The sequence below is a fragment of the Stegostoma tigrinum genome, chromosome 9 (genome assembly GCF_030684315.1).
Source record: "Stegostoma tigrinum isolate sSteTig4 chromosome 9, sSteTig4.hap1, whole genome shotgun sequence".
Taxonomy (NCBI): Eukaryota; Metazoa; Chordata; class Chondrichthyes; order Orectolobiformes; family Stegostomatidae; genus Stegostoma; species Stegostoma tigrinum.
The window spans coordinates 30,963,573-30,991,320 of NC_081362.1; the positions used below are offsets into that span (position 1 = coordinate 30,963,573).

The 27,748-nt window shown below is 42.3% G+C and overlaps 1 protein-coding gene across 6 annotated transcripts in view; it reads left to right on the top strand.

Annotated features, from left to right (window-relative positions):
* dop1a (DOP1 leucine zipper like protein A) overlaps positions 1 to 27,748 on the top strand; it is a 626,666-nt gene that overhangs the window by 368,889 nt on the left and 230,029 nt on the right. For 4 of the 6 annotated variants that reach the window (XM_059648463.1, XM_059648464.1, XM_059648466.1 and 1 more), the window contains 6 exons: positions 4,746 to 4,844; positions 9,337 to 9,436; positions 12,324 to 12,433; positions 19,812 to 19,923; positions 20,615 to 20,735; positions 27,246 to 27,365. In XM_059648463.1, coding sequence (XP_059504446.1) covers positions 4,746 to 4,844; positions 9,337 to 9,436; positions 12,324 to 12,433; positions 19,812 to 19,923; positions 20,615 to 20,735; positions 27,246 to 27,365 — 662 coding nt within the window. Of the gene's footprint in view, positions 1 to 4,745; positions 4,845 to 9,336; positions 9,437 to 12,323; positions 12,434 to 19,811; positions 19,924 to 20,614; positions 20,736 to 27,245; positions 27,366 to 27,748 lie in introns of those variants that run through there. The other 2 variants (XM_059648465.1, XM_059648468.1) reach the window with 2 other exon arrangements.

The window sequence follows — 27,748 nt, forward strand, 5'->3', positions numbered from 1 at the left end:
CTGTACATCACTGAAAGTTAACATGTAGATACACCAAGCTAACATGAAGGAAAGTTGTTAAAATAGCCTTTGGTGCAAGAGAATTTGTGTAGGAATACAGATATCTTACTGAAATTATACAAAGCTTTGTGGTTGCCCACACATGGAGAACTGTATGCAGCTTTGGTATCCTTGCCGAGGGCAATACAGATATTTCCAATCAACCTGTTACAACATACATCTGTAGTAGATGGGAATAATCTCAGGCTTCCTGACTGAGAGGTAGTCGCTCTTAAAGAAATGTATACTAGCCATTCAGAGAGTGCAATGAAGTTTCACCAATTTAATTCCTGGTGTGGGTATTGCCCTGTGGAAAAGTACATATATCCTCTGGAGTTGTGAAGAATGAGAAGTGATTTCATTCAGACATGCAAAACTCTTACAGGGTTTGATAAGTAGATGCAGGAAAGATGTTACTGCTGACTGGTGAATTGATTAGGACTAAGATAAGGAGAAATGTTTTCACTCAGAGGATCGGCATTCTATTGAACTCTCTGCCCTAGATGCTATGATGGTTCACTCATTGATTATGTTCAAGGATGAATTATGTTCAAGCAAAGCAGAGACAGGCATGGGAGTTCCTAGAAGCCTGGTACTCCATGAAGAAAGTCATCAACAAACACATCAAACTCGACCTCTCATGCACTCCATTGCGAAGGAAAACCGGAAGTGAGGTAATCCAGCTCAACAGACTCCAGAGTTTAAAAACCAGGCAGGAAAACAACGGCGCTTAATCAGAGGCTGCACTGAAGATGTTACCCAGCAGGGTAATGAAACATCTGCGGAACAACAACGAACCAGCTTGGCTTGCTAACCAACCTCAACATTGTTACAACCCACTTGGGAAAGTACGCTGATTCTCCAGCCCCACCACTCCTGCAGTTGCACAAAACTGACAATCTAACCAAAGTATTAAAAGTTCCCTATTATCATTCTGATGGAAAAAGTTTAACAGAAAACGCTGATCAGGTTTCTGTAGCTAACGAAAACTACTTATTAAAAATAAATGAATTCTAACCACAAATAAACTGCTATGAACTATTACCAGGGAGATAGCAAGAACTGCAGATAGGATGCAAATGGCTTCGCAGCAGAATTAATTAAACTTCTGAAGAAGGGACCCGACCCGAAACAGCAAGTAAAAGATCAAAAGATCTATACACTGATAAAACCTTTAGCTTATTTCAGTTCAGTGACTTGAAAAAACTCTGGGATTTGCATTTTAGTCAGTTGAAACCTGCATCATTTGCAGATTGGAAAACAACCAATGTGACGCCACTGTTTGAAAAAGGGATTAGAAAAAAAGCGCTAACTTTAGGCCAGTGATAATGGGAACTGCAGACGCTGGAGAATCCAAGATAATAAAATATGAGGCTGGATGAACACAGCAGGCCCAGCAGCATCTCAGGAGCACAAAAGCTGACGTTTCGGTCCTAGACCCTTCATCAGAGAGGGGGATGGGGTGAGGGTTCTGGAATAAATAGGGAGAGAGGGGGAGGCGGACCGAAGACGGAGAGAAAAGAAGATAGGTGGAGAGGAGAGTATAGGTGGGGAGGTAGGGAGGGGATAGGTCAGTCCAGGGAAGACGGACAGGTCAAGGAGGTGGGATGAGGTTAGTAGGTAGGAGATGGAGGTGCAGCTTGGGGTGGGAGGAAGGGATGGGTGAGAGGAAGGACAGGTTAGGGAGGCAGAGACAGGTTGGACTCCCCCTGCCATTCTTTAGATGACATGTCCATCATGGGCCTCCTGCAGTGCCACAATGATGCCACCCGACGGTTGCAGGAACAGCGACTCATATTCTGCTTGGGAACCCTGCAGCCCAATGGTATCAATGTGGACTTCACCAGCTTCAAAATCTCCCCTTCCCCCACCGCATCCCAAAACCAGCCCAGTTCGTCCCCTCCCCCCACTGCACCACAAAACCAGCCTAGTTCTTCCCCTCCACCCACTGCATCCCAAAACCAGTCCAACCTGTCTCTGCCTCCCTAACCTGTTCTTCCTCTCACCCATCCCTTCCTCCCACCCCAAGCCGCACCTCCATCTCCTGCCTACTAACCTCATCCCACCTCCTTGACCTGTCCGTCTTCCCTGGACTGACCTATCCCCTCCCTACCTCCCCACCTATACTGTCCTCTCCACGTATCTTCTTTTCTCCCATCTTTGGTCCGCCTCCCCCTCTCTCCCTATATATTCCAGAACCCTTACCCCATCCCCCTCTCTGATGAAGGGTCTAGGCCCGAAACGTCAGCTTTTGTGCTCCTGAGATGCTGCTGGGCCTGCTGTGTCCATCCAGCCTCACAAATGCTTGAATCTATCATTAAGGAAGAAATAGCAAGACATCTGGATATAAATTGCCCCATTAAGAGCATCCAGCATGGTTTTATGAAGGGTAGGCCATGTTTAACCAATTTAGTGGAATTCTTTGAGGACATTACTTGCATGGTGGACAATGGGGAACATAAAACATAGAACATTCCAGTGCAGGACAGGCCCTTTGGCCCTCGATGGTGCGCCGACCTGTGAAACCAATGTGAAGCCCATCTAAACTACACTATTCCATTATCATCCATATGTTTATCCAATGGACATTTAAATGCCCTTAAATTTGGCGAGTCTACTACTGTTGCAGGCAGGGCATTCCACGCCCTTACTACTCTGAGTAAAGAACCTACCTCTGACTTCTGTCCTATATCTCTTACCCATCAATTTAAAGCTATGTCCCCTCATGCTAGCCATCACCATCTGAGGAAAAGGGCTCCCACTGTCCACCCTATCTAATCCTCTGATCATCTTGTATGTCTCTATTAAGTCACCTCTTAACCTTCTCCTCTCCAACAAAAACAACCTCAAGTCCCTCAGCCTTTCCTCCAAAGACCTTCCCTCTCCTCATAAGACCTTCCCTCCATATCAGGCAACATCCCGGTAAATCTCCTCTGCACCCTTTGCAATGCTTCCACATCCTTCCTGCAGTGTGGCAGTGAGAACTGTACGCAACACCCCAAGTACGGCCGCAGTAGAGTTTGGTACAGCTGTAACATGACGTCATGGCTCCAAAACTCAATCCCTCTACCAATAAAACCTAACACACTGTACGCTTTCTTAACAACCCTATCAACCTGGGTGGCAACTGACCTGTGGATGTAGTGTATGTAGATTTCCAGAAGGCATTTGACAAGGCGCCTCACCAAAGGTTGTTACATAAGGTAAAGTTGCATGGTATTACAGGTAATGTATTGGTATGGATAGAGGATTGGTTGACTAATCGAAAACAGAGAGTAGAGTAAATGGATGTTTTTCTGGTTGGCGGTCAGTGGCTAGTGGTGTGCCTCAGGGATCAGTGTTGGGACCGCAATTGTTTACAATTTACATAGATGATTTGGAGTTGGGGACTAGGCGTGGTGTGTCAAAATTTGCAGATGACACTAAGGTGAGTGGTAGAGCAAAGTGTGCAGAAGACACTGGAAGTCTGCAGAGGGATATAGGTAGTCTAAGTGAATGGGCAAAGGTCTGGCAGATGGAGTACAGTGTTGATAAGCATGAGGTCATCCATTTTTGGTAGGAGTAACCACAAAATGGACTATGTTTTAGATGGTAAAAAAATTGCAGCACGCTGCTGTGCAGAGGGTCTTGGGTGTCTTTGTGCATGAATTGCTAAAAGTAGGATTGCAGGTGCAGCAGGTAATTAAAAAGGGAAATGGAATTTTGTCTGTCATTTCTGGAGGGATGGAGTTTAAATACTGAGAGGCTATCTGCAGCTGTATAGGGACCTGGTGAGGCCACACCTGGAGTACTGTGTGCAGTTTTAGTCTCCTTACTTGAGATGAGATATACTAGTACTGGAGGGGGTGCAGAGGAGATTCACTCGGTTGATTCCAGAGTTGAGAGATTATGAGGGGAGACTGAGTAGGCTGAGATTGTACTCATTGGAACTCAGAAGAATGAGGGGAGATGTTATAAGGCAAGGCTAGATAAATCTTTGAACAGTAAAGGAATTAAGGGTTATGGTGAGTGGGCCGGTAAGTGGAGCTGAGTCTCAAAAAAATCAGCCATGATCTTATTGAATGGCGGGGCAGGCCCGAGGGGCCAGATGGCGTACTCCTACTCCTCATTCTTAGGTTCTTATCTTCTTTCCAATTGATTAAAAATTTAACAGGAGGGAGTCAGCCAGCCATTTTAGGTTTACTGAGTACAGTTACATCAATTGAATGATCTTTTTGTCTTATATTTATAAATTCTGTGTCTTGATGCCTCTCTCATCACACCTGATGAAAGAGCACTGCTGCAAAATCTAGTGTTTTTACATAAACCTGTTGGATCATTACCTGGTGTCATGTGATTTTTAATCTTGTCCAACCCAGTCCAACACCGGCACCTGCACACCACACTATTAACTCAACGTTGGGAATAATTTGGATTGGTCTGGCTGACACAGAGAAATATTTAGTGAAATGCTGCTGTGAATCCAGATCTTAAAACTACTTTGGCAGCTTGTTCAGTCAGTTGGCCTGTAAGACCGGCAGCTTTGTTTTTTTGAAATTTGGTTTTTTTCAGTAGATAACTTCATTTGTAGGAGTTGGCCCCCAAATTTCAGGCGCGCTGACTTAACAATTCTAGTTGAATTTTAATCCAGAACGGTTTTAATATGTTTTCACAAAAACAAAATCCCTCACTAATCTTGCTTCTGTTTGTTTTGTTAAATTCTGTAGATTGAAGCAGTCAGTGTTTCTGTCCAGGACTCCAGTGCCTTGGTGCAGAGGAGCACCTTGGATCTCATTCTATTCTGCTTCCCTTTTCATCTGTTTCAGGTATAAATGATGTAATTTTCAAATTTAGAAAATTAGTGATGCTGTCACACTTGGCCTCAATACGTGGATTATTGGGATTCGTTCATAGAATTTTACAGTACAGGAGATTCTCATTCGGTTCATGAGACTTTGTCATCTCAGAGAATGATGAGCTTAGTCCCATTATTTCAGCATCTATCAGTGCTGAATATGATGTCGGGGTATTAGTGAAGCATTACTAGTACTTTCACAAACCGAAAATTGTTTTCCAGGAGTGAAAGGTATTGGTAATGGATGATGTATTTATCATATCATGTTTCATGCTGTCTTCCTTAAGTATAGAACTTGGTGCAGATTATTTAATTAGGGTAGTGAATATCATATTTCTGGAATCCTCAGTTCTGTCTATGCTTCCAACGTTCTGTGCAAAAAGAGTGCACAAAATGAGAATCTCCTGTACTGTAAAATTCTATGAATGAATCCCAAAATGCACAAAATGAATTAAAACAAATACCAGAAAGCTAGGTAGAACTCATTGTGGATATTGTGTATGCGAAAGAGGATTAAATACCTGATACAAATGGATTACACCCACATATATTAAAAGAAGTTAAGGAAGAGAGAGCACAGTGACCATATAGAAATGGTCTAATTCCAGGGCATGAGCAGAGTGATCAAGATTACTGTATATAGAGCCATATGGAACAAACCCAAGGAACTTGATAGCTTTGCTTTTGTGATACAAAAATATTGGAGTCCAGAACCAGTAGCCATTATCTTGGGATATGGGGTAGGCCGTTTAGGACCAAGATGAGAAATTTCTTCGCATAGAGCTTGTGAAATTCTCTGCCACAGAAAGTAGTTGAGGCCAAAATATTGAATGCTTTCAAGTAGGAGTTGGATATAGTTCTTCGGACTAAAGGGGACAAAGTGGGAGCAGTGTTCTGAGATGAATGAAACTCTATTTCTGTTTCCACAGGTGCTGCCTAAACTACTGGATTTTTCCAGCGTTCTGTGTTTGTTTTAGATTTCAAGCTTCTGCAGTATTTGCCTTTACTGAGTTGAATGATCAGCTATGATCATATTGAATCGTAGAGCAGGGCGAAATGGTCTACACCTGCTCCTATTTTCTATGTTTCGGTGTTTCAAAGATGTAGTGCAAAAACATCTAGAATCACGAAATAAAATGATCATAGAATCCCTACAGTCTGGAAAGAGGCCCTTCGGCCCAGCAAGTCCATTCTGACCCTTAGAGCATCTCAACCAGTCCCATCCCCCTATAACCCACCTAAGCTACACATCCCTGAACACTATGGGCAATTTAGCATGGCCCATCCACCTAGCCTGCACATCTTGAGACTGTGGGCAGAAAACAGAGCACCTGGAGGAAACTCACACAGATGCGGGGAGAACATGCAAACTCTACACTGATAGTCACCTGAGGGTAGAATCGTGCCTGAGCCCCTGATGCTGTGAGGCAGCTGTGCTAACCACTGAGCTACCATGCTGCCCTACAAATTAACCACATTGAACTTTTGCAGCAAAATACAGTAAGATATTAATACAAACTTGTAAATTTAGTTATGGATAACTAAGATGGTAGGAGGAATAAGGATACTGCGCACAGCTTTGCTTAGAAGTTTAAATGGCTCTGCAAAGCAAGGAGACTAGATACAGAAGCTGTTAAGCATAACAGATGGTTGGTAAGATTTCTTAGAAAAACAGACCAAGCATTCCTAAAGGATTGGAATTTAAAAACATTGACTTTCTATTAATCTTGAACGTTGATTGAAGCATACTTATCTGGATGTAGTTTCTAGTTTCTATAATATAGAAAGGATGTGGAGGCTGTTCCTTTAAAGTGCAAAAAATATTGAAGGATGATACTGGAACTGCAAGGATGTATTTATCTGGAAAGACTGAATAAATTTAATGGGAAACTTGGGAGAAATTCCTTCTGTAAAGAAGGATAAGAATGCAGAACGTCCTAGCTCAGAGTCATTCAAGTGATTAGTTTAAATTCATTTTATTTAGTGACAGCAAATGAAAAGAAATTCAGTGACATGCTGTTTATATTAAAGTTAGAGAGGCAAGGGGAGGCTCATGTGTAGCAGAGACCAGTGAGTCAAATGGTCTGTTCTCATGTTGTAGCCCGATATTTCCTTGTAATGTAGATAAACAGGAGGCTGAAGAACACAGCAAGCCAGGCAGCATCTGGAGGAAAGGAGAAGCCAATGTTTTAGGTATTACTTTTCTTCAGGGCTAAATGTGGGGTAGGAGGAGCTGCAGGTAAAGAGCAGGTGGAAGTAGTGGGGTAGCAAATGGTGGTGATAGGTGGACACCTGTAGTAGGTGCAACCTGGTGGGCAGGTGTTCCATCTTTTACGGTTACAGGGCAATGTGCCGGGATCTGGATTGGAGTGGTTGGTAGGGAGTGTGGCCGAACTAAGAAGTGGTGAAGCGAATGGTCCTTGTGGAAGGCAGAGACAGTGGGGAATGGAAGATATTCTGTGTGGTGGGGTGTAATTGAAGTTGGTGGAAGTGTTTAAGGATGATACGTTGGACACAGGGGCTTGGGTGGTAAGTGAGGACAAGGGGGACCCAATCTTATGTTTAGGAGGGTTGTTTTAGAGCTGTGGAGTGGGGAATGGAGGAGGCACAGTGGTAGGCTGTCTTAGAAAATACCTATGATCAAGGCACAGAGGTAGTTTCTATACATCTGGGCCACGTGAGTCCCACCTGCTCCAGAGGTGTGTAATATTATTTCTGAACAAGTTGGATTGGGGAATGAAGGAGGACTGTCTGGATGCATGTGACTGCAGTCACAGGTTTGTTTCAGAGTGTGGTTGAAGGGCTGAAGAGGGTAGAGCAGTAAATAGCGATTATAGATATCTTCTAACCAACCTCCTTAGTTCGCGCCACACTCCCCACCGATCACTCCAACCACCCCTCCCAGGTACTTCCTGTAACTATAAAAGATGTAACATCTGCCCACACACCACCTCCCTCACTTCCATCCAGAGCCCTAAACAGTCCTTCCAGGTGAGACGAGCTTCACCCACATCTCCTCCAGCCTAGTCTACTGCATCTGGTGCTCCCGACGTGGTCTTCTGTACCTCGGTGAGACCAAACATAGACTAGGTGACTGTTTCACCGAGGATCTTCACCTGGCCCATAACAACCAGCCTAACCCACAGTCACCGCCCATTTCAATTCCACACCTCACTCCTCCTCCTCCGACATGTCCGTCTTCAGTTGCCTCCAGTTTCGCAGCGATTCAGAGTGCAAATTTGAGGAACAACACCGTATCTTCCGCCTGGACACCCTATAGCCCAGAGGTCTCAACACAGTTCTTCAATTTCAAATAATCTTCCCGCCCATCCCCAGCTCCCTTTTCAGCCCAACCTCCTTCCTTCCAGCTACCAACCAGATTCATCCTTCCCATCGACCGACTAAGTCATCCCTATCGTCACCATTCCACAACCTTTATCTGTAGCTCCCCCTATCCCGCATCAAGTCCTGAAGAGGGTAATACCCACAACTTTGACTTCTCCTTTTCTCCAGATGCTGCCTGGCTTGCTGTGTTCTCCCTGCCTTCCATTTGTCCACCTTCAATCCCAGCATCTGCAGTTTTTTTGTCTCTATTTCCTTACAATGGTTTGATGATTCACTGTTGGATTGCAGGTCTTTTCGTTTTTGAGGTGCAGTTATGATTTGAAGGGCATAGTGACAGATTTTTTTGTAATTAGTTAAGTCCTGAAAAGAACAGTTGGCTACAATGACTTTTTAATATATTTGTGATGGCTGATAGAAGGATCTTTACACTTAAAGCTCTGAAAGAATGTGATTCTTCTGTGGAATGTGAGTATTGCTGTTATAGTCAGCATTTGTTGTCCATCCCTAATTGACCTTGAGCTAGATTATTATAGAGGCCAACTAAGAGTCAACCACATTGCCATGGATGTAGAGTTGCATGAAGGCCATATGAAAAACATATCTTTGTACCTAAAGGACCTTATTGAACCAGACAGAAGTTTATGCCAATCAATGATATCATGATCACAATTACTGAGATTTTCAAATCCAGATTATATCAATTTGTATTTAAATTGTACCAAGTCCTGTGGTAGGATTTAAACCTATGTCTGGCTTTATTCTGAGTCTCTAGATTATTTATCTGATGTTAATGTTTTCTCAATTTAGAATAATGTTGTGAGATCTTGAATATTTACCTGTGCTGGCAAATAGTTTAAGTTTAACTTATCTTCTGTAGGACAGAACCTTCAAAACTGCAAATTTTCACAACTTTGTAGTGAAATTTTTTTTGAGTATCAGCCTAGATTACATACTCAAGTTGTCTAGTTTGAATGCACAGTAAAAATGGTGTGAATTCATTGGGAGAGGGGGCCTTGCAAAGCAAACAGCATGGATGAAACATACTGTATTTCAATATTTCGGTATTAAATAACCCATATTTAATAGAAATGTTTTTTCTTCCCAATTTATTTTACTAGGCAACTCGCCCAGACATGATCCAGGTATTGTCTGCAGCTTTACATGTGGTACTTCGGAGAGATATGTCTCTCAACCGTAGACTTTATGCCTGGCTTCTCGGTGAGTCAGGATCATCTAGATATACATGTACTTAAAATGGCAAATGGTGTGCTTTACTGCTGGCAGGTTTATATGAAATCCATAAGAAAATGTAGTGAATGTTGAAGTTAGTCTTGTGTTTCAAATACTGGGATTCTTCATTGATCCTATAAAATAAGTTCATTTGACTGCTCATCTTAAGGAAGCACTCCTTGACATCCCAGTCATTTAAAGAAAAGAAGGAGACCATCTAACCAATAAACTCCAACCAACTCCCCACACAGCAAATCAGTCAGCCCCACTTTCCCTACTTGATCACTGTACCCATGCAATATTTTTCTTCTTTCAAAATCCCGTCCCATTTCCTTTCAAAACTTTGACTACTAGTTCTTCCAAAAATTTCATGAGCAACAATTTTACTGTCATTTACTATGCACAAACATTACTCCTCACGTTCTCCCTCAAGCTCTTGTCCAAAAGCTGAAATATCTGTTTCGTGGTCCCATATTATCCGCTAATGGAAGCAAGTTTTTTTTAATCTACCTTATCTAAACTTTTCATTAAAAAGTGAACTTGTATTAAATCTTCCCTCAATCTCCTAATTAAAATCCCCCATCCATTCTGGGAAGTCTCTGGTCTCAAGGAGCCTTGCATTATTAGTAAAGTGAGATGAGTAGAATTGGAAGCAAGAGCCTACTTGGGGCCTAAGAGCTTTATCAAGGTTAAACAATATGAAGTACACCATGTCCTTACTCTTGTGCTGTTTACACCTGTTAATAAAACTGAGGGCAGCTTATGCTTGACTAACAGCTCTCTTTACTTGTCTTGGCACCTTCAATGATCTGTTCACGTGTACACTTGGTTTGTCTCTCTCGTGCACCCTCTATAGAATTGTACCCCCAATTTATGTTATCTTTCAATGTTCTTCCAATCAAACTATGCCACCTCACTCTTCTCTGCATTGAACCTTGTCTACTACCTGTCCACCCATCCTACCATCTTGTCAATGCCCTTTCGGAGTTCCAGACTGCCTTCCTCACTGTTCATAATTCAAAGAATAGAATCGATTTCATAGAATCCCAACAGTGTGGAAACACGCTCTTTAGCCTAACAAGTCCACGCTAACCCTCACTGCATCCCACCCTATAACCCACCTAATCTAACATCACTGAACACTATGGGCAATTTAGCATAGCCAATCCACCTAGCCTCCACACCTTTGGACTGTGGGAGGAAAACCACGCAGACACAAGGAGAATGTGCAAACTCCACACAGGCAGTCGCCCCAGGGTAGATTTGAACCTGGGCTCCTGGTGCTGTGAGGCAGCAGTGCTAACCACTGAGCCACCATGCTGCCCTCTAATTCTTCTAAGTTTCGAGTCATCTGCAAACTTGGAAATTCTACCCGCACACCAAAATCCAAATTAATAACGTATTACCAGGAAAAGCAAGGGTCCCAATACCAACTCCTAGGAGACGCCACTACAAACCTTCCAACAGCTAAAAATTATCCATTGACTGTTGCTTTCTGTTTCCTATCACTCAGCCACTTTTATTTCCATGTTACTAATCATCTGCCTCACTGCTATATTCCTTCGCTATTCTCGTATCTCTTGTGTTATTAGGCTGTAGCAATCTAATTGATCTCTGACTTGAACTAATGAATCAACTCCACAGTGCTCTGGAGGAAGGAATTCTAAACATTTACTACTCCCTGAGTGAAGAAATTCCTCCTTGTCTTACACCTCTACCTGGCTTGCCTTTCTTTTTTAAGTCTGTTTGGTACTTGGTTCTAGATCCTATATTTGGAGGAAAAATCCTTTCTGCACTTAATCTATTTATGGCATTCAGAATTCTGTAAGTTTTTGTGAGGTAGTCTGTCATTCCTTTAAACTCATGAGAGTACAGGACCAGTCTCGTCACTGGATGGTCCCATCATCTTGAGAATCAGTTTGGTGAACCGCCCTGGCACTCCACTATGGCAAGTATATTCTTTCTAAGAGAAGGAGACCAGAATTGCACGCCATACTCCAGATGCAGTTGAACTAACATTTCACACAATTAAAGCAAGATTTTTGTTTTGAATGTTCAAGGGGTTGATGAGCAAATTGCAGAAAGATTTGACACAACATTATACATGAATTTCAAAATATAAATTGAGTTGAAGAAATCAAATCAGTTGCTAAGCAAAAGAAATGTTAAAACAATAGAATGATAATTTTAAAAAATGTAGTTATTAATAAAGGTGACAAAATGCCAAATGACTGATGAAATATTTTTTGTTTATTAAGAAAAACAATATAAGAAAGGGAAAGAAATACTGACTCCAAGTCTTGATCATAAGGGAAGGGCCAAAGGATTGGGGAGGAGCCAAGGAATTTGGTTCATCTAACAGTGGCCTTGAATTTCTTACTCGTGGTGTACACTAACCTGAGTGGAATTCATGCAGGGGTGTTTGTGTGACTGGCTGCCTGTGTGGCTGACCCCCTGTCTTGGGAATCGTGTCTGCACCAAGTGAGACGCTGTCTTGCTCTCCCGCTTTGGTTTCCTCGTGTGCTCCCTGAGCCTGAATTGGGCGATCTTCTCATCTAGGCCAAAAGTGCTGTCAAATGTGCCAGTTTTAGATGTTTCAGTAAACAGAGCCTGTAAGCTGTCAATGTGTTTCACAACTTTCAGTATGAGTAGATGATATTTTACTCTGCTAAAGGTGAAGAAGTGTGTGCAGAATGTAGATTAGCATTGATTAACTACATGTGTAACTCTTTTGCTTTCCTTTAACGGATTACCATTTGGTAAGTAAAAAAAAACTTTGAAATAATTAGAAAAGTGAGCTAAATGTTATAGTAGCCATCTAGATACACATTGCATTTGTGCACGTGGTTAAGTCTCTGTTCTTCAATTCACTTAGGCTGTGATAACAATGGTTGTGTCATAGGCCCCAGAAGCACCAGACACAGCAATCCAGAGGAACATGCAATCTACTATTTTAATAACTTCTCCAAGGATCTCCTGATTCAGGTATACCTATTATTCCAGTGTTTTTGAATTTTGTCACTTTTTAGTGTGTAGATGTGTAGCACAGGCTGACTAAAGATAGATTGGAATCACCCAAATGTTTTTCTCAAAATGTTTGCAAATATAGCTGCATGTCCAACAAGGAATTACGGTTTTCGGAATCTGGTTATGAATAACAATACAAAGTAAATTAGCAACTTAAAGATTAGAGAATATTTAGGAAATGATGACCAGAATCTAAGTTCACATTGGAAATGGATAGCATAAAAGATTTTTTAATTAGAAAGTATCCACTTTCGGCAAGCAACTCAACAACCTCTTAGAACAGGTTTAAATGAATGATATAAAAACCACACAATGTTTTTAAAAATCCACTGGACTGTAAAACAACATGTCAAGGATGGTAATTCATCAATAGACATTAGAAAAAAGATGGTATTGAATTGAGGTAAAAGATAAATATATGGGTGAGGTTGTAGATATACTCGCTGAACCGGGGGTTGCAGACGATTTTGTCAGCCTGCTAGGTAACATCATCAGTGCACTCCAGTGAAGTGTTAGTGTTCTGTGCCTCTTATTATTTATATGCCTCAGTTTGTTGGGGCGTTTGGTATTACTTCCGGCTCTGTATCTCAGTGGTTTGTGCGCAATATCTAATTCAGTGTCTCTGTTGATGGATTTCCGGTTGGAATACCAAGCCTCCAGGACTTCCCTTGTGTGGCACTGTTTGCCTTGTGCAATCATGGATGTGTAGTCCAGTCAGATTCATGTCCCTTGTTATCTGTGTGTAGTGAGACAAGTGAGAATTGGTCATGTGTTTTGGTGGCCAGTTGGTGTTCATGTATCCATTTTGGCAGTTTTCGTCTGGTTTGGCCATTGTAGTGTTTCTAGAACATAGAACATAGAACATAGAACAGTACAGCACAGAACAGGCCCTTCAGCCCACAATGTTGTGCCGACCATTGATCCTCATGGATGCACCCTCAAATTTCTGTGACCATATGCATGTCCAGCAGTCTCTTAAATGACCCCAATGACCTTGCTTCCACAACTGCTGCTGGCAACGCATTCCATGCTCTCACAACTCTCTGCGTAAAGAACCTGCCTCTGACATCCCCTCTATACTTTCCACCAACCAGCTTAAAACTATGACCCCTCGTGCTAGCCATTTCTGCCCTGGGAAATAGTCTCTGGCTATCGACTCTATCTATGCCTCTCATTATCTTGTATACCTCAATTAGGTCCCCTCTCCTCCTCCTTTTCTCCAATGAAAAGAGACCGAGCTCAGTCAACCTCTCTTCATAAGATAAGCCCTCCAGTCCAGGCAGCATCCTGGTAAACCTCCTCTGAACCCTCTCCAAAGCATCCACATCTTTCCTATAATAGGGCGCCCAGAACTGGACGCAGTATTCCAAGTGCGGTCTAACCAAAGTTTTATAGAGCTGCAACAAGATCTCACGACTCTTAAACTCAATCCCCCTGTTAATGAAAGCCAAAACACCATATGCTTTCTTAACAACCCTGTCCACTTGGGTGGCCATTTTAAGGGATCTATGTATCTGCACACCAAGATCCCTCTGTTCCTCCACGCTGCCAAGAATCCTATCCTTAATCCTGTACTCAGCTTTCAAATTCGACCTTCCAAAATGCATCACCTCGCATTTATCCAGGTTGAACTCCATCTGCCACCTCTCAGCCCATCTCTGCATCCTGTCAATGTCCCACTGCAGCCTACAACAGCCCTCTACACTGTCAACGACACCTCCGACCTTTGTGTCGTCTGCAAACTTGCTGACCCATCCTTCAATTCCCTCGTCCAAGTCATTAATAAAAATTACAAACAGTAGAGGCCCAAGGACAGAGCCCTGTGGAACCCCACTCACCACTGACTTCCAGGCAGAATATTTTCCTTCTACTACCACTCGCTGTCTTCTGTTGGCCAGCCAATTCTGTATCCAAGCAGCTAAGTTCCCCTGTATCCCATTCCTCCTGACCTTCTGAATGAGCCTTCCATGGGGAACCTTATCAAATGCCTTACTGAAGTCCATATACACCACATCCACAGCTTGACCCTCATCAACCTTACTAGTCACATCCTCAAAAAACTCGATAAGGTTTGTAAGGCATGACCTACCCCTCACAAAGCCGTCCTTGCATGGTATTTTGTATATTACCCCAGTTTTGCTGGTTTTGGGTCTGGGATCCCTTACATTCATCAGTAGCTGTTTTAGGGTGGTTGTCGGTTGGCACTGTGATACCTAGGGTTCTGAGTAGTCTTGTGGTCATCTCTGAAATATCCTTGATGTATGGTAGGGTGATTAGTGAGTCAGGTCATGTGTGTCTTCCTGTTATGGTCTGTCTCAGAGGTAACAGCAGATTTTGTTTTTCGGGTATGTGTTTCTTTTGAAGACACTGTGTAGGTGCTCCTTTTCTGCTTTGCGTATTTCTGGGTTGCTGCAGTGTGTTGTGTCTCATTTAAATAGTGTCCTGATGTAAGTCTGTTTGTGAGCATGGGATGGTTGCTAATGTAATTATCTGGTCTGTATGTGTGGTCTTTCTATGTACGCTGGTCTGGAGTTCCCTGTTGTTTTTGCATTCTGTACTACGTCCAGGAAGGGTCGTCAGTGCTTGTTCTCTTCTTTAGTGAATTTTATCCTGGTAAGACTGTTGTTGATGTGTTGGTGGGTTTCTTCTAGTTTCGTGTGTTTAATAATCATGAAGATGTCGTCCACATATTGGACCCAAAGTTTGTGGTGCATAGTGGGAGTACTGCCCATTCTAACCTTTGCATTACTGTTTCTGCAATCAGTCCTGATATTCCATTAATTTGTTTGTATATGCGGTCATTGAAGGTGCAGTGAGTTATGCGGCACAAGTCTAATAATTTCACAGTGGTCCTTCTTGATGTTGCTGGTTTCATCAGTTGCCTGCTTACTTGATTTGTCCAGCAATCTTCTTGATAACTTTATAAATATGTAGGAGTGTGGAAACAATAGCATTGTAACAATATGCATGAATTATAAATGGGAAGTCAGAGTAAAAACGTTAAGGAGCTTGGGTGAATAGCAAAGCATACTAAGCATTTAAAAGAATCTTGATGGTATTGGTGGTAGTGCCAACTTACTCCAGGGCCTTATTATAAATATTTCATCCAGTTTGGCACTTTATTGCAGCAGTGAGAAGCTGCTGCAGTTTAGCTGGTGATGCCAATGAGACATGATGTTAAATTGATGCCCATCTGCTTTTCTGCTTGTGTCTAAAAGATTGCACTACACTGTTTGCAAATGAGCTGAGATTTCCTCCAGTATCCAGGCTAACACCACTCGAACAGAATACCTGACCGTGTATCTGATTACTATGTCTGGGACCATTTTGTGTGCAAATTGGTTGTTCAATCTCTCCATATTACAAAAGGGGCTACAGCTCTGAGACAGGACTGGGGCTATGGAGTGAGAATCTTGCAAAAGTTTTGACTCTGTCTAAGGCATTTTAACCCTATCACTCAATTAGAATGAAACTTTGGGTTTGTTACAAATGTGCGTGCCAACATGACCTGCATGAGATCTTGATGCTAATGTAAAGAGAAAATTTGGAGGAATTAGCAGGATGGATCAAAAGACAATGAAGTTTCAATACAATGGAGGACTGGGCCTTGAGATAATCATTACTTCATGCACTTCTGTGTATAATGAGGCATCACAGCAAAATACTCCTTCCCAATTAGTTAGAAGAACCATATTCCTACAGCAAAGGAGTTGCAGCTGCAGGTGGCCTAGAGGATGAGTACCTCGCACCATGTTCCTTAAATCAATGTGGAAGAGCTTTAATTACTTAAGCTGATCAATGAGGTGAGTACCGTTACACTGTACCCTGTGCACATCACTGTCCCTCACCAACCATCTCTCTCTATCCCATTGCTCCTCATGGTGCTCATCCCACCCACCCATTGTGCAGTCATACCACTCCTCTAGCTCACTTCCTTCATCCCACCCATACGCTGTTACCACAGGCTTTAATTAGTTTACAGTTACATAGAACATAGAACATTACAGCACAGTACAGGCCCTTCGGCCCTCGATGTTGTGCCGACCTGTCATACCGATCTCAAGCCCATCTAACCTACGTCCATATGCTTATCCGATGACAACTTAAATGTACCTAAAATTGGCAAATCTACAACCGTTGCAGGCAAAGCATTCCATTCCCTTCCTACTCTGAGTAAAGAAACCACCTCTGACATCTGTCCTATATCTTTCACCCCTCAATTTAAAGCTATGCCCCCTCGTGCTCGCCGTCACCATCCCAGGAAAAAGGATCTCCCTATCCACCCTATCTAACCCTCTGATTATTTTATAGGTTTCAATTAAGTCACCTCTCAACCTTCTTCTCTCTAACGGAAACAGCCTCAAGTCCCTCAGCCTTTACTTGTAAGACCTTCCCTCCATACCAGGCAACATCCTAGTAAATCTCCTCTGCACCCTTTCCAAAGCTTCCACATCCTTCTTATAATGCGGTGACCAGAACTGTACGCAATACTGCAAGTGCAGCCACATCAGAGTTTTGTACAGCTGCAGCATAACCTCTTGGTTCCGGAACTCGATCCCTCTATTAATAAAAGCCAAAACACTGTATGCCTTGTTAACAGCCCTGTCAACCTGGGTGGCAACTTTTAAGGATCTGTGTACATGGACACCGAGATCTCTCTGCTCATCTACACTAGCAAGAATACCATCCTCTCCTTCACCGAATATAGATATTCATTAGCTGAGTATATGCTCATACAGTCCATTTCAGAAGAGTGGACAGAACATCAAGGAAATGGAGAGAATCAAAGCAGGTCCTGATTGATTTCCTATTTGACAACTAAAGTGGAGTAATGCATTGGAATTTAGTGGTGTTTCAGAGAAATTGGATGTGACAACAACAAATAAATTACAAACTCAAACTCATAGCTACCTAGTAACAGAAGTAAATATCAGAGAGACATATGACTTGCAGCACTCAAATCACAAAGTTCTTTCCAATAATAATTCAAGGCTGACACTGTTACTGTGCATCACAAGCAGTGTTCTCACAAGATTGTTCAAAAACAATAACAAGAGAAATGGTCCAGCAACAGGCCTCCTAACTGAAGAAACCTGACCATCATTGCTGCATCGATTACTCAAACCATCTCTCTGTAGGACCTCTCTGATGAAGGGTCTAGGCCCGAAACGTCAGCTTTTGTGCTCCTGAGATGCTGCTTGGCCTGCTGTGTTCATCCAGCCTCACATTTTATTATCTTGGAATTCTCCAGCATCTGCAGTTCCCATTATCTCTGTAGGACCTGTTCATATACGTGATAGCAGATGGTTGAAGCAGTTGCTGTGCTTGAAATACAGTCATTTCAGATTCTGCCAGGCATGCAGCAGAAACACTTCAGTGATGGCCTCGAAGCCCTGAAGAGATGGAACATACCTACTAACTCAAGATCCTGGTGTGTTACAGCTAAAAATGGAGAAGATTAATTTGGGAAAACACTAAATACATCAAGAAACCTCATTGCAAATATGCAGAGATGAATTTGAGATATTGGAGGAGAGTAGAAACCTCCAACTTAACCCTCTAAGCACCACCTGCCCCATGTGTGCCCCACTCTGAAAATTGCATTTTTGATTTAGCCATCTCAGTATCAGTTGAATCGGAGTGGAAACAGGTCATCTTTGATCTGATGGGACTGCACAAGAATGAGAAGAAGCCCAACTCCTGTTTCTCCTCTCCTCCAGGACCTTCACTGTGTGGCAGAAGTTGTTAGACTACCCCCCCCACCATGAATCTTCTGAGGATACACTATTGCAACACTCTTATTTACTGTGCACGAGTCCAGACACTTTGACGTTCCCAGTGGTTACTGTTTTGTGTAAATTACCACAAGCGTCCTTTAATTTGGCTACTTATCAAGAAATCTCACAATCAGATCCTAAAACAATTTTTTAAATTTCTTGCATGTAGCAACCAAATTAAGACCCCTCACAACCCCAATTAAGCCGCATAACATAACTTAGCTAATACCTGATTAAAGATAGAATTTAGCTATGATTCTGATCAACAGTGTATGCCTGTGGATATCCTGATCCTTGTGTAGTGACATTTTTGGGCATACTGTGCAGAAGAACCCCGAGTTTAATTCTTATAGAATTTTCTGTCTCATTAAGTTTGTGCTGTACATTAGTTAAGACATTTCTGAAGTCACCAGGTCCTTAACTTGCTTTCTTATCAGGAGTAACTCTATATTCTTAGTTACATTCAGTGTTAGCTATCTGTTTGAAACAAAACCTGTCCTGCCATTAACTCTTTAAATTCTTCTGTTGGCAATCTTGATTTCCCATTTTTCACTAGGCAGCTAGTTACTAAGCAGATGTCAAAATAGTTTGTTGACTTTTCCTAGTTATGCTAAAGCTTTCAACTCCTTTATAACGGTTTGTCCTTGACCTTTTATCTCAAGAAACAATTCATTGCAGAAGAATTACTGCTGATCCTTTCAAACTCTGTACAAGTTATTAAAGTTTATCGTGTCAAAATACTTTGCTCAAGTTTTAACTAGTGATTCTCCTTTATCATTTGAGCAAGAGCAGACAATAATGGGGGTGTGAGTTCATAAAAGGGATAATTGCTGCAGGGTGCTAAAATCCACTGTTTTAGCTTTTTCCCACAACTTTCATCTGCCTGAGGAGAGCTATCACTCATCCCTCTGTCTCTTTAATCAGTCACCAATTCAGACCGTCTTTGAATTGCAAGTTGCACTTGGAGTCATGGCTTCCTCTTCTCTTACTAACTGCTGCTCCTATGTTCAGGCTGCAGTGGACCTTCCTGTTCTGATCTGTCTTGCTGGTGCTGCTTCTGTTGAGAATGAGACATGGCATAGGATGGCTGGATCGCCTTGTTTAATACAAGGCCTTGTTACCAATGGAATAACTAACCCACTCACTTCAGTTTGTGGCCCAGGGAGGGAATAATGTTGAGTGCATGGGGTTGTTGGTTACACTGTGTGAGTGTCTGTGTGAAGATTGGGTGAGCAAGAGACTTCACTGAATCTCCGTAACCGTGGAATTTATAGAGTTTGACTCAAACTTATGTGAGCACATAAAAGAAGAACATTTCTACAAATTTCTTTAAATACTGAGTTTGTGTTTATATGATATGACATTTATCTTTAATTATGAACAAAGTTACTAAGCTGCTTTATTGCTGTTCGGTTTTTGCTGGAATTTAAACTCACAGTAATTATCATGAACATCGATATTTATATTTGTTCATGGGTTATAGACATTGCTGGTGCACAATTTTTTTTCCTTTTGGTTGAACCAATTGGTTTTTCTGTTCTCACTGTCTTCACTCACAGGCGATGGTGGGAATCTTACAAGGAAAAAGATGTGGCAAGGAAGAGAAGATGCCATTACATGATCTGAAACCATTCCGTATTCTCATAAGTCTTCTCGACAAGCCAGAATTAGGTACAATGCTTTGGGTGGAGTCGGGAAAGGGAAGGAGCAAGGGCTCAAGGCTAGTAATGGTAGGGGATGCGGTAGGATGGTCAAATCTGTGATTAGCAGAGCAGTGGACTTCAGTATTTCCTGGGCATCAAGGAGTGCTATAACAGGTATTTGTCATTTTGTGCTACTGGCTTTCCTGAACACCTGAAAACTTGTGTAACAGCAGTTGAAGTTAAATTAAATATTTTAATTATTTAAATATTTTAACGGGTTGCAACATATTCCGACAGGACACTAAACATGAAACAGCCAAAAGCACAAAATAGGTTTGACTGAAACTTAATTGCAAACCCACATTATTTGATCATCTAAGTAAGTTGTTCATGCAATAAATAATGCATTGACTTGATGGAATTTGAATTTAATTAATGAAAGCTGGTTTGGGTCTCTTGTGACACAATGGTAGTCTCCTTGCTTCTGAGCCAGAAGGTCTGGATTTGAGTCCCACCTATGCCAGGGGTGTGTTGTAACATGTCCAGACTGTTGATTTAAAAAATAAAAAGAGCTGGGTTTAATTGCAACCGATGCCACAATCTCTGCAATTCAATATCTGCTAATGGTGCAGCAAACTATGCGTTCAACTGAGATTGTCTCCTAAAGCATACATTCTAGAATTGCTTAAGAGAACTAAGAGTTTATTCTGCCTTTCTAGGGCCGGCAATCTTAGAGGATGTACTTATAGAAGTTTTTAGAACATTACATTCACAGTGCAAAGCAGAATTGAATCTGAAAACACAATTCTCTTACTGGGAAGACGATACTCAGTTAAGCAGGTATATTGTTTACAGTCTAATGGAAAAGTACTGTACTGTAATTATTTCTGTTTTGCTGTATTTTTCACCCTGTATCCTGAAGGTGTACCGTACAGCATAATGTTTACATTTTTGCTTGTTGACGTTATTATGTGCTTCATTGCACAGATTCAGAGTTATTGTGTAATATTTCAATGTAATACTAATTTAATATTGAATAGCTTGCACGTTTTCTTCAAGTGCAACAATATACCGAATAATCATGGCCATTCACATCTAGTTCTCACATTTGCCACTTCATCTGGCCAAGTATAGCAGCTTGGTATTGACTGGCAGGGAGATAATCTAGTGATTTTTTTTCTTTAAGTGCTGGTTTGCATCATTATTTCTGTTTTGTGTGAATGTGATCTCTGTGTTTAAATGTAGTGTTCAAAATAAAATTTCTTATGTTGAGGTTATGCACTAAATTATATTGAATATGCTAAGATACAGTTCAACTGCCATTGTGCCCAGTGCCAATAACAAACATTTCAAGAAAAAATATATGCATAACGCACCAGCAAAGTAAATAGTCTAAGACAGGAGTCTGTAAACTGTGACTGCGGAGTCATGATTGATCAAACCCATTTTTTCCAGTAATTTAAATGGCTTGTTTTGCTTTTTTTTGAAATTCTAATAGCATTACCCTTATAAGAAAGTGTTACTCATCAAACAACTTTCTTGCAAACACCTTCAAAATATTACTGAACTGTGTGTGTTTCATTTGTTATTATTATTGGCATGAGTAACACTATTTCTTCTTGTAAGATATTGCATTTTGACTGAATTTAAAACATATTACTATTGTCCCTAGTCTAAGGGAGAAATTTTAAGGTTAAATGGAATAGAACATGGCATAGTACAACAACAAACAAGGAATAGGCCCTTCAAACACAACGTTGCACCAAATTAAACTAATCCCTTCTCCACCTTTGGTCTATATTCCTTCTGTCCTTGCATATTCATCTGCACAAAGAACAATACAGCACATAACAGGCCCTTTGGCCTTCCAAGCCTGCAGTAACATGTTTTCCCTATCCATACAAAAGCTGTCTTCACTTATAGGATCTGTATCCCTCTTTGCCCTTCCTATTCATGTATGCATCCAGGTGCTTTTTGAATGCTGCTACTTCGTCTGCTTCTAGAACCTAGAACTCTATCCGTGCAATTCACAATGTTACAAACTTCTGTCAGGTTGCCTTGCAACCCCCTGCGTTCCAGTGAAAACAGATGGAGTTTTTCTAGCCTCCCCTTATAGCTCATACACTCTAATCCAGGCAGCATCCTGGTAAGAGATAGTAAGAACTGCAGATGCTGGAGAATCTGAGATAATAAGGTGTAGAGCTGGATGAACACAGCAGGCCAAGCGGCATCAGAGGAGCAGGAAAGCTGATGTTTCAGGCCCAGAAACATCAGCTTTCCTGATCCTCTGGTCCTGCTTGGCCTGCTGTGTTCATCCAGCTCTACACCTTGTTACCTCAGCATCCTAGTAAACCTCTTCTGCGCCCTCTCCAAAGCCTTCACATCCTTCATTTAATGTGGTGACCAAAATTGAATGCAGAACTCGAAATGTGGCCTAGCCAAAGTCTTATAAAGCTGCAACATGACATCCCGACTCTTGTATTTAGTTACCTGACCAATAAAAGCAAGCATGCCATATACCTTCTTTAACACCCTAACTACTTGCATGGCCACTTTCAGGGAGTTATGGACTTGAATCTCAACATCCCACTGTACATCAGTGCTGTACGGGTCCTGCCATTAACTGTACACTTTTCCTTACAATTTGATCTCCCGAAGTTCAGCACCTGACACTTAGTCGCATTAAACTCCATCTGCCATTTCGCTGCCCATATCTGCAACTGATCTATATCCCGCTGTATCCTTTGACAACCTTCTACACTATCCGCAACTCCGTTGATCTTTGTATGTCTGCAAACTTACTAACCATCCATCTACATTTTCGTCCAAGTCATTTATATGTATCGTAAACAGCAGAGGTCGTAGTACGGATCCCTGCAGAATTTCACTACTCATGGGCCTCCAGCAAGAAAAACACCCTTCCAACACTAAACTCTGCCTTCTTTGGGCAAGCCAATTCTGAATCCAAGCAACCAAATCATCGTGGATCCCATGCATCTTAATCTACTGGTGAGCCTACTCTGAGGGGCCTTGTTGAAAGCCATACTAAAATTAATGTAGACAACTTCTACTGCTGTATCCTCATCAATCACCTTTGTCCCTTGCTTGAAAAATTCAATGAAGTTAGTACGACATATCTTGATCCTGAGGTAATAGTCAGCATGTGTCTTGTGAAGCACTTGTTTAAGTACTTAGAACCAAGTGTAAGTATTTGGTGCCTGGAATAATGTCGACGTAATACTAAACTCTCAAATTCGCTGAAAATGCATTTCTTAAAGGAATTGACAAGGTCAGAAATCTCGCAACGCTAGGTTACCGTCTAACAGTCTTATTTGAAATACAAGCTTTCTGACCCTCAGTCCATCTTCAAATGTTCAGAGAGAGAGTTTAAGACACAGAATTTATAAGTAAAAGATCCAAAAGGTCTCACCACTGATCAGGATGTATTAAACAAACCTGAGAAACTGTTAAATCTTTAATCAGTTAGAAGGTTTTAATTGATTAATATGCATATGTAAACCCCCAAATTCTTTACACTTCATTGTCCTTAGAGAACTAGATGTTTCATCAGTGTAAAGATGAAGTGACATTTTAGGTCAGACAATGCATGTTAGGTGTGAGGCCTTGTTTAGAATCTATTTGTGTTTTGGTTTGGAGTCAGACTGGTCTTATTTCTTAAGCAGGAATTTATAAAATACCACATTGACTGTCTGTAAATAGTGTGCTGTTTGAACAAAATAGAATGTATCTGCAGATATAAATTCATCCCAGAGATTCGTGTGCGCGCGTGAAGGAGAGAGTGTGCATTTGTGAGGGAGGGAAGAGAGACTGTATGTATGTGTGTGAGTGCCTGTGTGTGCACACCTGCTGCACCTGTGGGGTAGTGCCACAGAGAATGTGTGTTTGTTTCAACGTGTGCGTATAGTGTGGAGGGGCCAAGTCCTCCTTGGAGGATGTTTACCGAAGACCTGCAGCTGAATGTCCTTGAGCGCTGAAATATTCCCTCACTGGGAGGGAACACCCCTGTTGATTAGATTCCCTACAGTGTGGAAACAGGCCCTTCAGCCCAACAAGTCCACACTGCTTCTTGGAATATCCCACCCAGACCCATCCCCCATAACCCACACACCCCTAAACACTACGGGCAATTAACATGGCCAATCCACCTAGCCTGCACATCTTTGGACTGTGGGAGAAAACCGGAGCACCCAGAGGAAGCCCACACACGCACTGGGAGAATGTGCAAACTCTGCACAGACAGTTGCCCAGAGCTGGAATCGAACCCAGGTCCCTAGCGGTGTGAGGCTGCAGCGCTAACCACTGAGCCAGCGTGCTGCCATTGTTTGGTGATTGTTGCTCAGCATCCATTCATCCATAGTCATAGCATCTATGTGGTTTTGTCAATATACTGGGCCTCAGGGCATCTTTGTCTGCAGTGTAGGAGATAGACAATGTTGTCAAAGTCACCTGAGTATCTGCTGTGCATGTGGTGGGTGGTGTTCCAGCGTGTGATCATTCTGCCCGTGTTGAAGATCTGAAATGTCTTGCAGAGGTTGCCGTGATAGGTTTGTATACTTTTGTAGTCTATGTTGTCCTGAAGGCTGAGCAGTTTGCTGCGAACAATGGTCTGTTTAAGGTTTGGTGGTTGTTAAAGAGTGAGAACTGGTGGCGTGGGGAAGATCTTGACAAGGTGCTCATCGTCATCGATAATGGGTTGAAGGCTGTGAAGAACATGGCATAGTTTCTTCATTTCCAGGAAGTACTGGACGGCGAAGGGTACCCTATCAGACGTATCCAAGGGCGGCACGGTGGCTCAGTGGTTAGCACTGCAGCCTCACAGCTTCAGGGACCCAAGTTCGATTTCAGCCTTGGGTGACTGTCTGTGTGAAGTTTGCACATTCTCTCCGTGTCTGCGTGGGTTTCCTTCGGGTGCTCTGATTTTCTCCCACAGTCCAAAGATGTGCAGGTTAAGTGGATAGGCCATGCCAAATTGCCCGTAGTGTTCAGGGGTGTGTGTGTTATAGGGGGATGGGTGTGGGTGGGATGCTTCAAGGGGCGGTGTAGACTTGTTGGGCCAAAGGGCCTGTTTCCACACTGTAGGGAATCTAATCTCATCCCATGTCATTTGAAGAGGTCATTACGTTTTTCGCTGAGGCACGTCAGAACTGACAAAGCCTACATTTAGGCAAAGAAGCTGCACAGATCCTCCAGCCAGTGCTATACACCAGATACATTGACTACATTTTCTTCCTTTGGACTCATGGTGAGGAATCACTGAAACAACTACAGAACAATATCAACTAGTTTCATCACACCAGCAGATTTACCATGGACTACTCTTTAGAATCAGCCTCATTCTTGGATACACTCATTCCCATCAGAGACAAAGTCCTCAGTAAATCACTCCACAGCAAGCATACGGATAACCTCTTGATGATGCACTTTTCTTGCTTCCACCCTAGACATATTAAAACAGCCATTCCCTACAGACAAGCCTTACGCGTACACAGGATCTGTACAGATGAGGAGGAATGAGACAGACACCTGAGGGTGTTGAAGGACGCGCTCATAGGAACAGTATGCAGTGCTCAAATCATCGTCACTTCTGATGTGCCACAGCAAAAAACCGTTTAGACCTCTTCAAATGACAGATATGGGATACGTCTGATAGGGTACTCTTCATCATCCAGTCCTTCCTGGTAGTGGAGAAACTAGGCCATGTTCTTTGAAGCCTTCAACACATCATCGACGACAATGAGCACTTCGCCATAATCTTGCCCCCCCCTCCACATCTCGATCTCAAACAACCGCCAAACGTTAAACAGACCATTGTTCTCTGCAAACTGGCCAGCCTTTAGGACAGCATTGACCACAACACTATATAACCCTGTCATGCCAACCTCTGCAAGACATTTCAGACCTTCAACATGGACACTACCATCACATGTAGGAACACCACTCACCACGTGCATGGCAGATACTTGTGATAACACAGTATGGAGCTGAGGAACACAACAGGCCAGGCAGCATCAGAGGAGCAAGAAAGTTGATGTTTCGGTTTGGGACCCTTCTTCAAAAATGATCCTCTGATCCAGCATCTGCAGTTCTTTCTATCTCTTGAGATGCTCATGTGACTCATCAGGAACATTCTCAGAACTGACAACAAGACTCCTAAGGTCACTAGGGATTATGGTGGCCTACAAGACCACAGCCACTCTGCGACAAACACTTAGAAGGATTAAAAACCCCATTCCCATTATCTTAGGAAGCCACCTGGATCTCATCTTTCACTGACTTAAAATAATATTAACAAGTCCGTAGTCAGATCATGAACAAAGTTGATGGTCTGGTCTGAGATCATGAAAGATTTCAAATTACAGATGTTTTGGAGATCACAATGGATGCAACAGATGTGTGAGCGTGCACAAGTTGGAGAGTGGACAGGTCTTTGTGTAATTTCAGACACAGACAACCTGCAATAGATAATAAAATGTGAGGCTGGATGAACACAGCAGGCCAAGCAGCATCTCAGGAGCACAAAAGCTGACGTTTCGGGCCTAGACCCTTCATCAGAGAGGGGGATGGGGGGAGGGAACTGGAATAAATAGGGAGAGAGGGGGAGGCGGACCGAAGATGGAGAGTAAAGAAGATAGGTGGAGAGAGGGTAGGTGGGGAGGTAGGGAGGGGATAGCTCAGTCCAGGGAAGACGGACAGGTCAAGGAGGTGGGATGAGGTTAGTAGGTAGCTGGGGGTGCGGCTTGGGGTGGGAGGAAGGGATGGGTGAGAGGAAGAACCAGTTAGGGAGGCAGAGACAGGTTGGACTGGTTTTGGGATGCAGTGGGTGGGGGGGAAGAGCTGGGCTGGTTGTGTGGTGCAGTGGGGGGAGGGGATGAACTGGGCTGATTTAGGGATGCAGTAGGGGAAGGGGAGATTTTGAAACTGGTGAAGTCCACATTGATACCATGTGGCTGCAGGGTTCCCAGGCGGAATATGAGTTGCTGTTCCTGCAACTTTCAGGTGGCATCATTGTGGCAGTGCAGGAGGCCCATGATGGACATGTCATCAAGGGAATGGGAGGGGGAGTGCAATAGACTTGGGTGGACCATTACTTCAGCTGTAAAATCTGGATTCAGATTTAAACCTCAGCTACATGCCAATCATCCTGTATAGAACAATGTCCTGTTGATTCTAGTCTGCCCCCCTTTGCTGCTGGCAGAAGTGTTTTAGTTAATATTTGGCTCTAACAAAAAATATGTACTTAATATCAATTATAATGCAGTCAGAAGTAAATAGTATTTGGGCACATTTCACTTTTGCAACCCTGCCTTTGTCTTGATTTTTTTATTTCAGTAAAATGAGAGAAAACAAGAAGACTTCAGAGCTGATTAAAACTGCAAATCTACTCTTCAATTCTTTTGAACCATATTATATGTGGGATTATATAGCTCGTTGGTTTGAAGAATGTTGTAGGTAAGTAATCATGTAACAGTTATGCCATATTACATCTTATTGCTAATTTTAAGACTTGAAAGCATTTTGTTAATGGTCTCTGCTAAATGATTATACAAGTACATAAGTATGAGTTTATCAACTATTGCTTATGTGGAGAAATAATTGGATCCTTCATATTTTTAAAAGACTAATGTGTAATAGTCTGGAAGGTTTTTGTTTAATATTATCATTACAGTGAATATTTAGATGACTACAGCATAGAAGGCAGAAAATTGTCCTGATATGTTGATGCAAACTGTCTGTATTCTAGACATAACACTATATTTTCCTGTTTGAGTTCTTTTCTAATTTTCTTTTGAAAGATAAGATTGAATGTGCCACTGTCACAGTTTCAGGTAGTG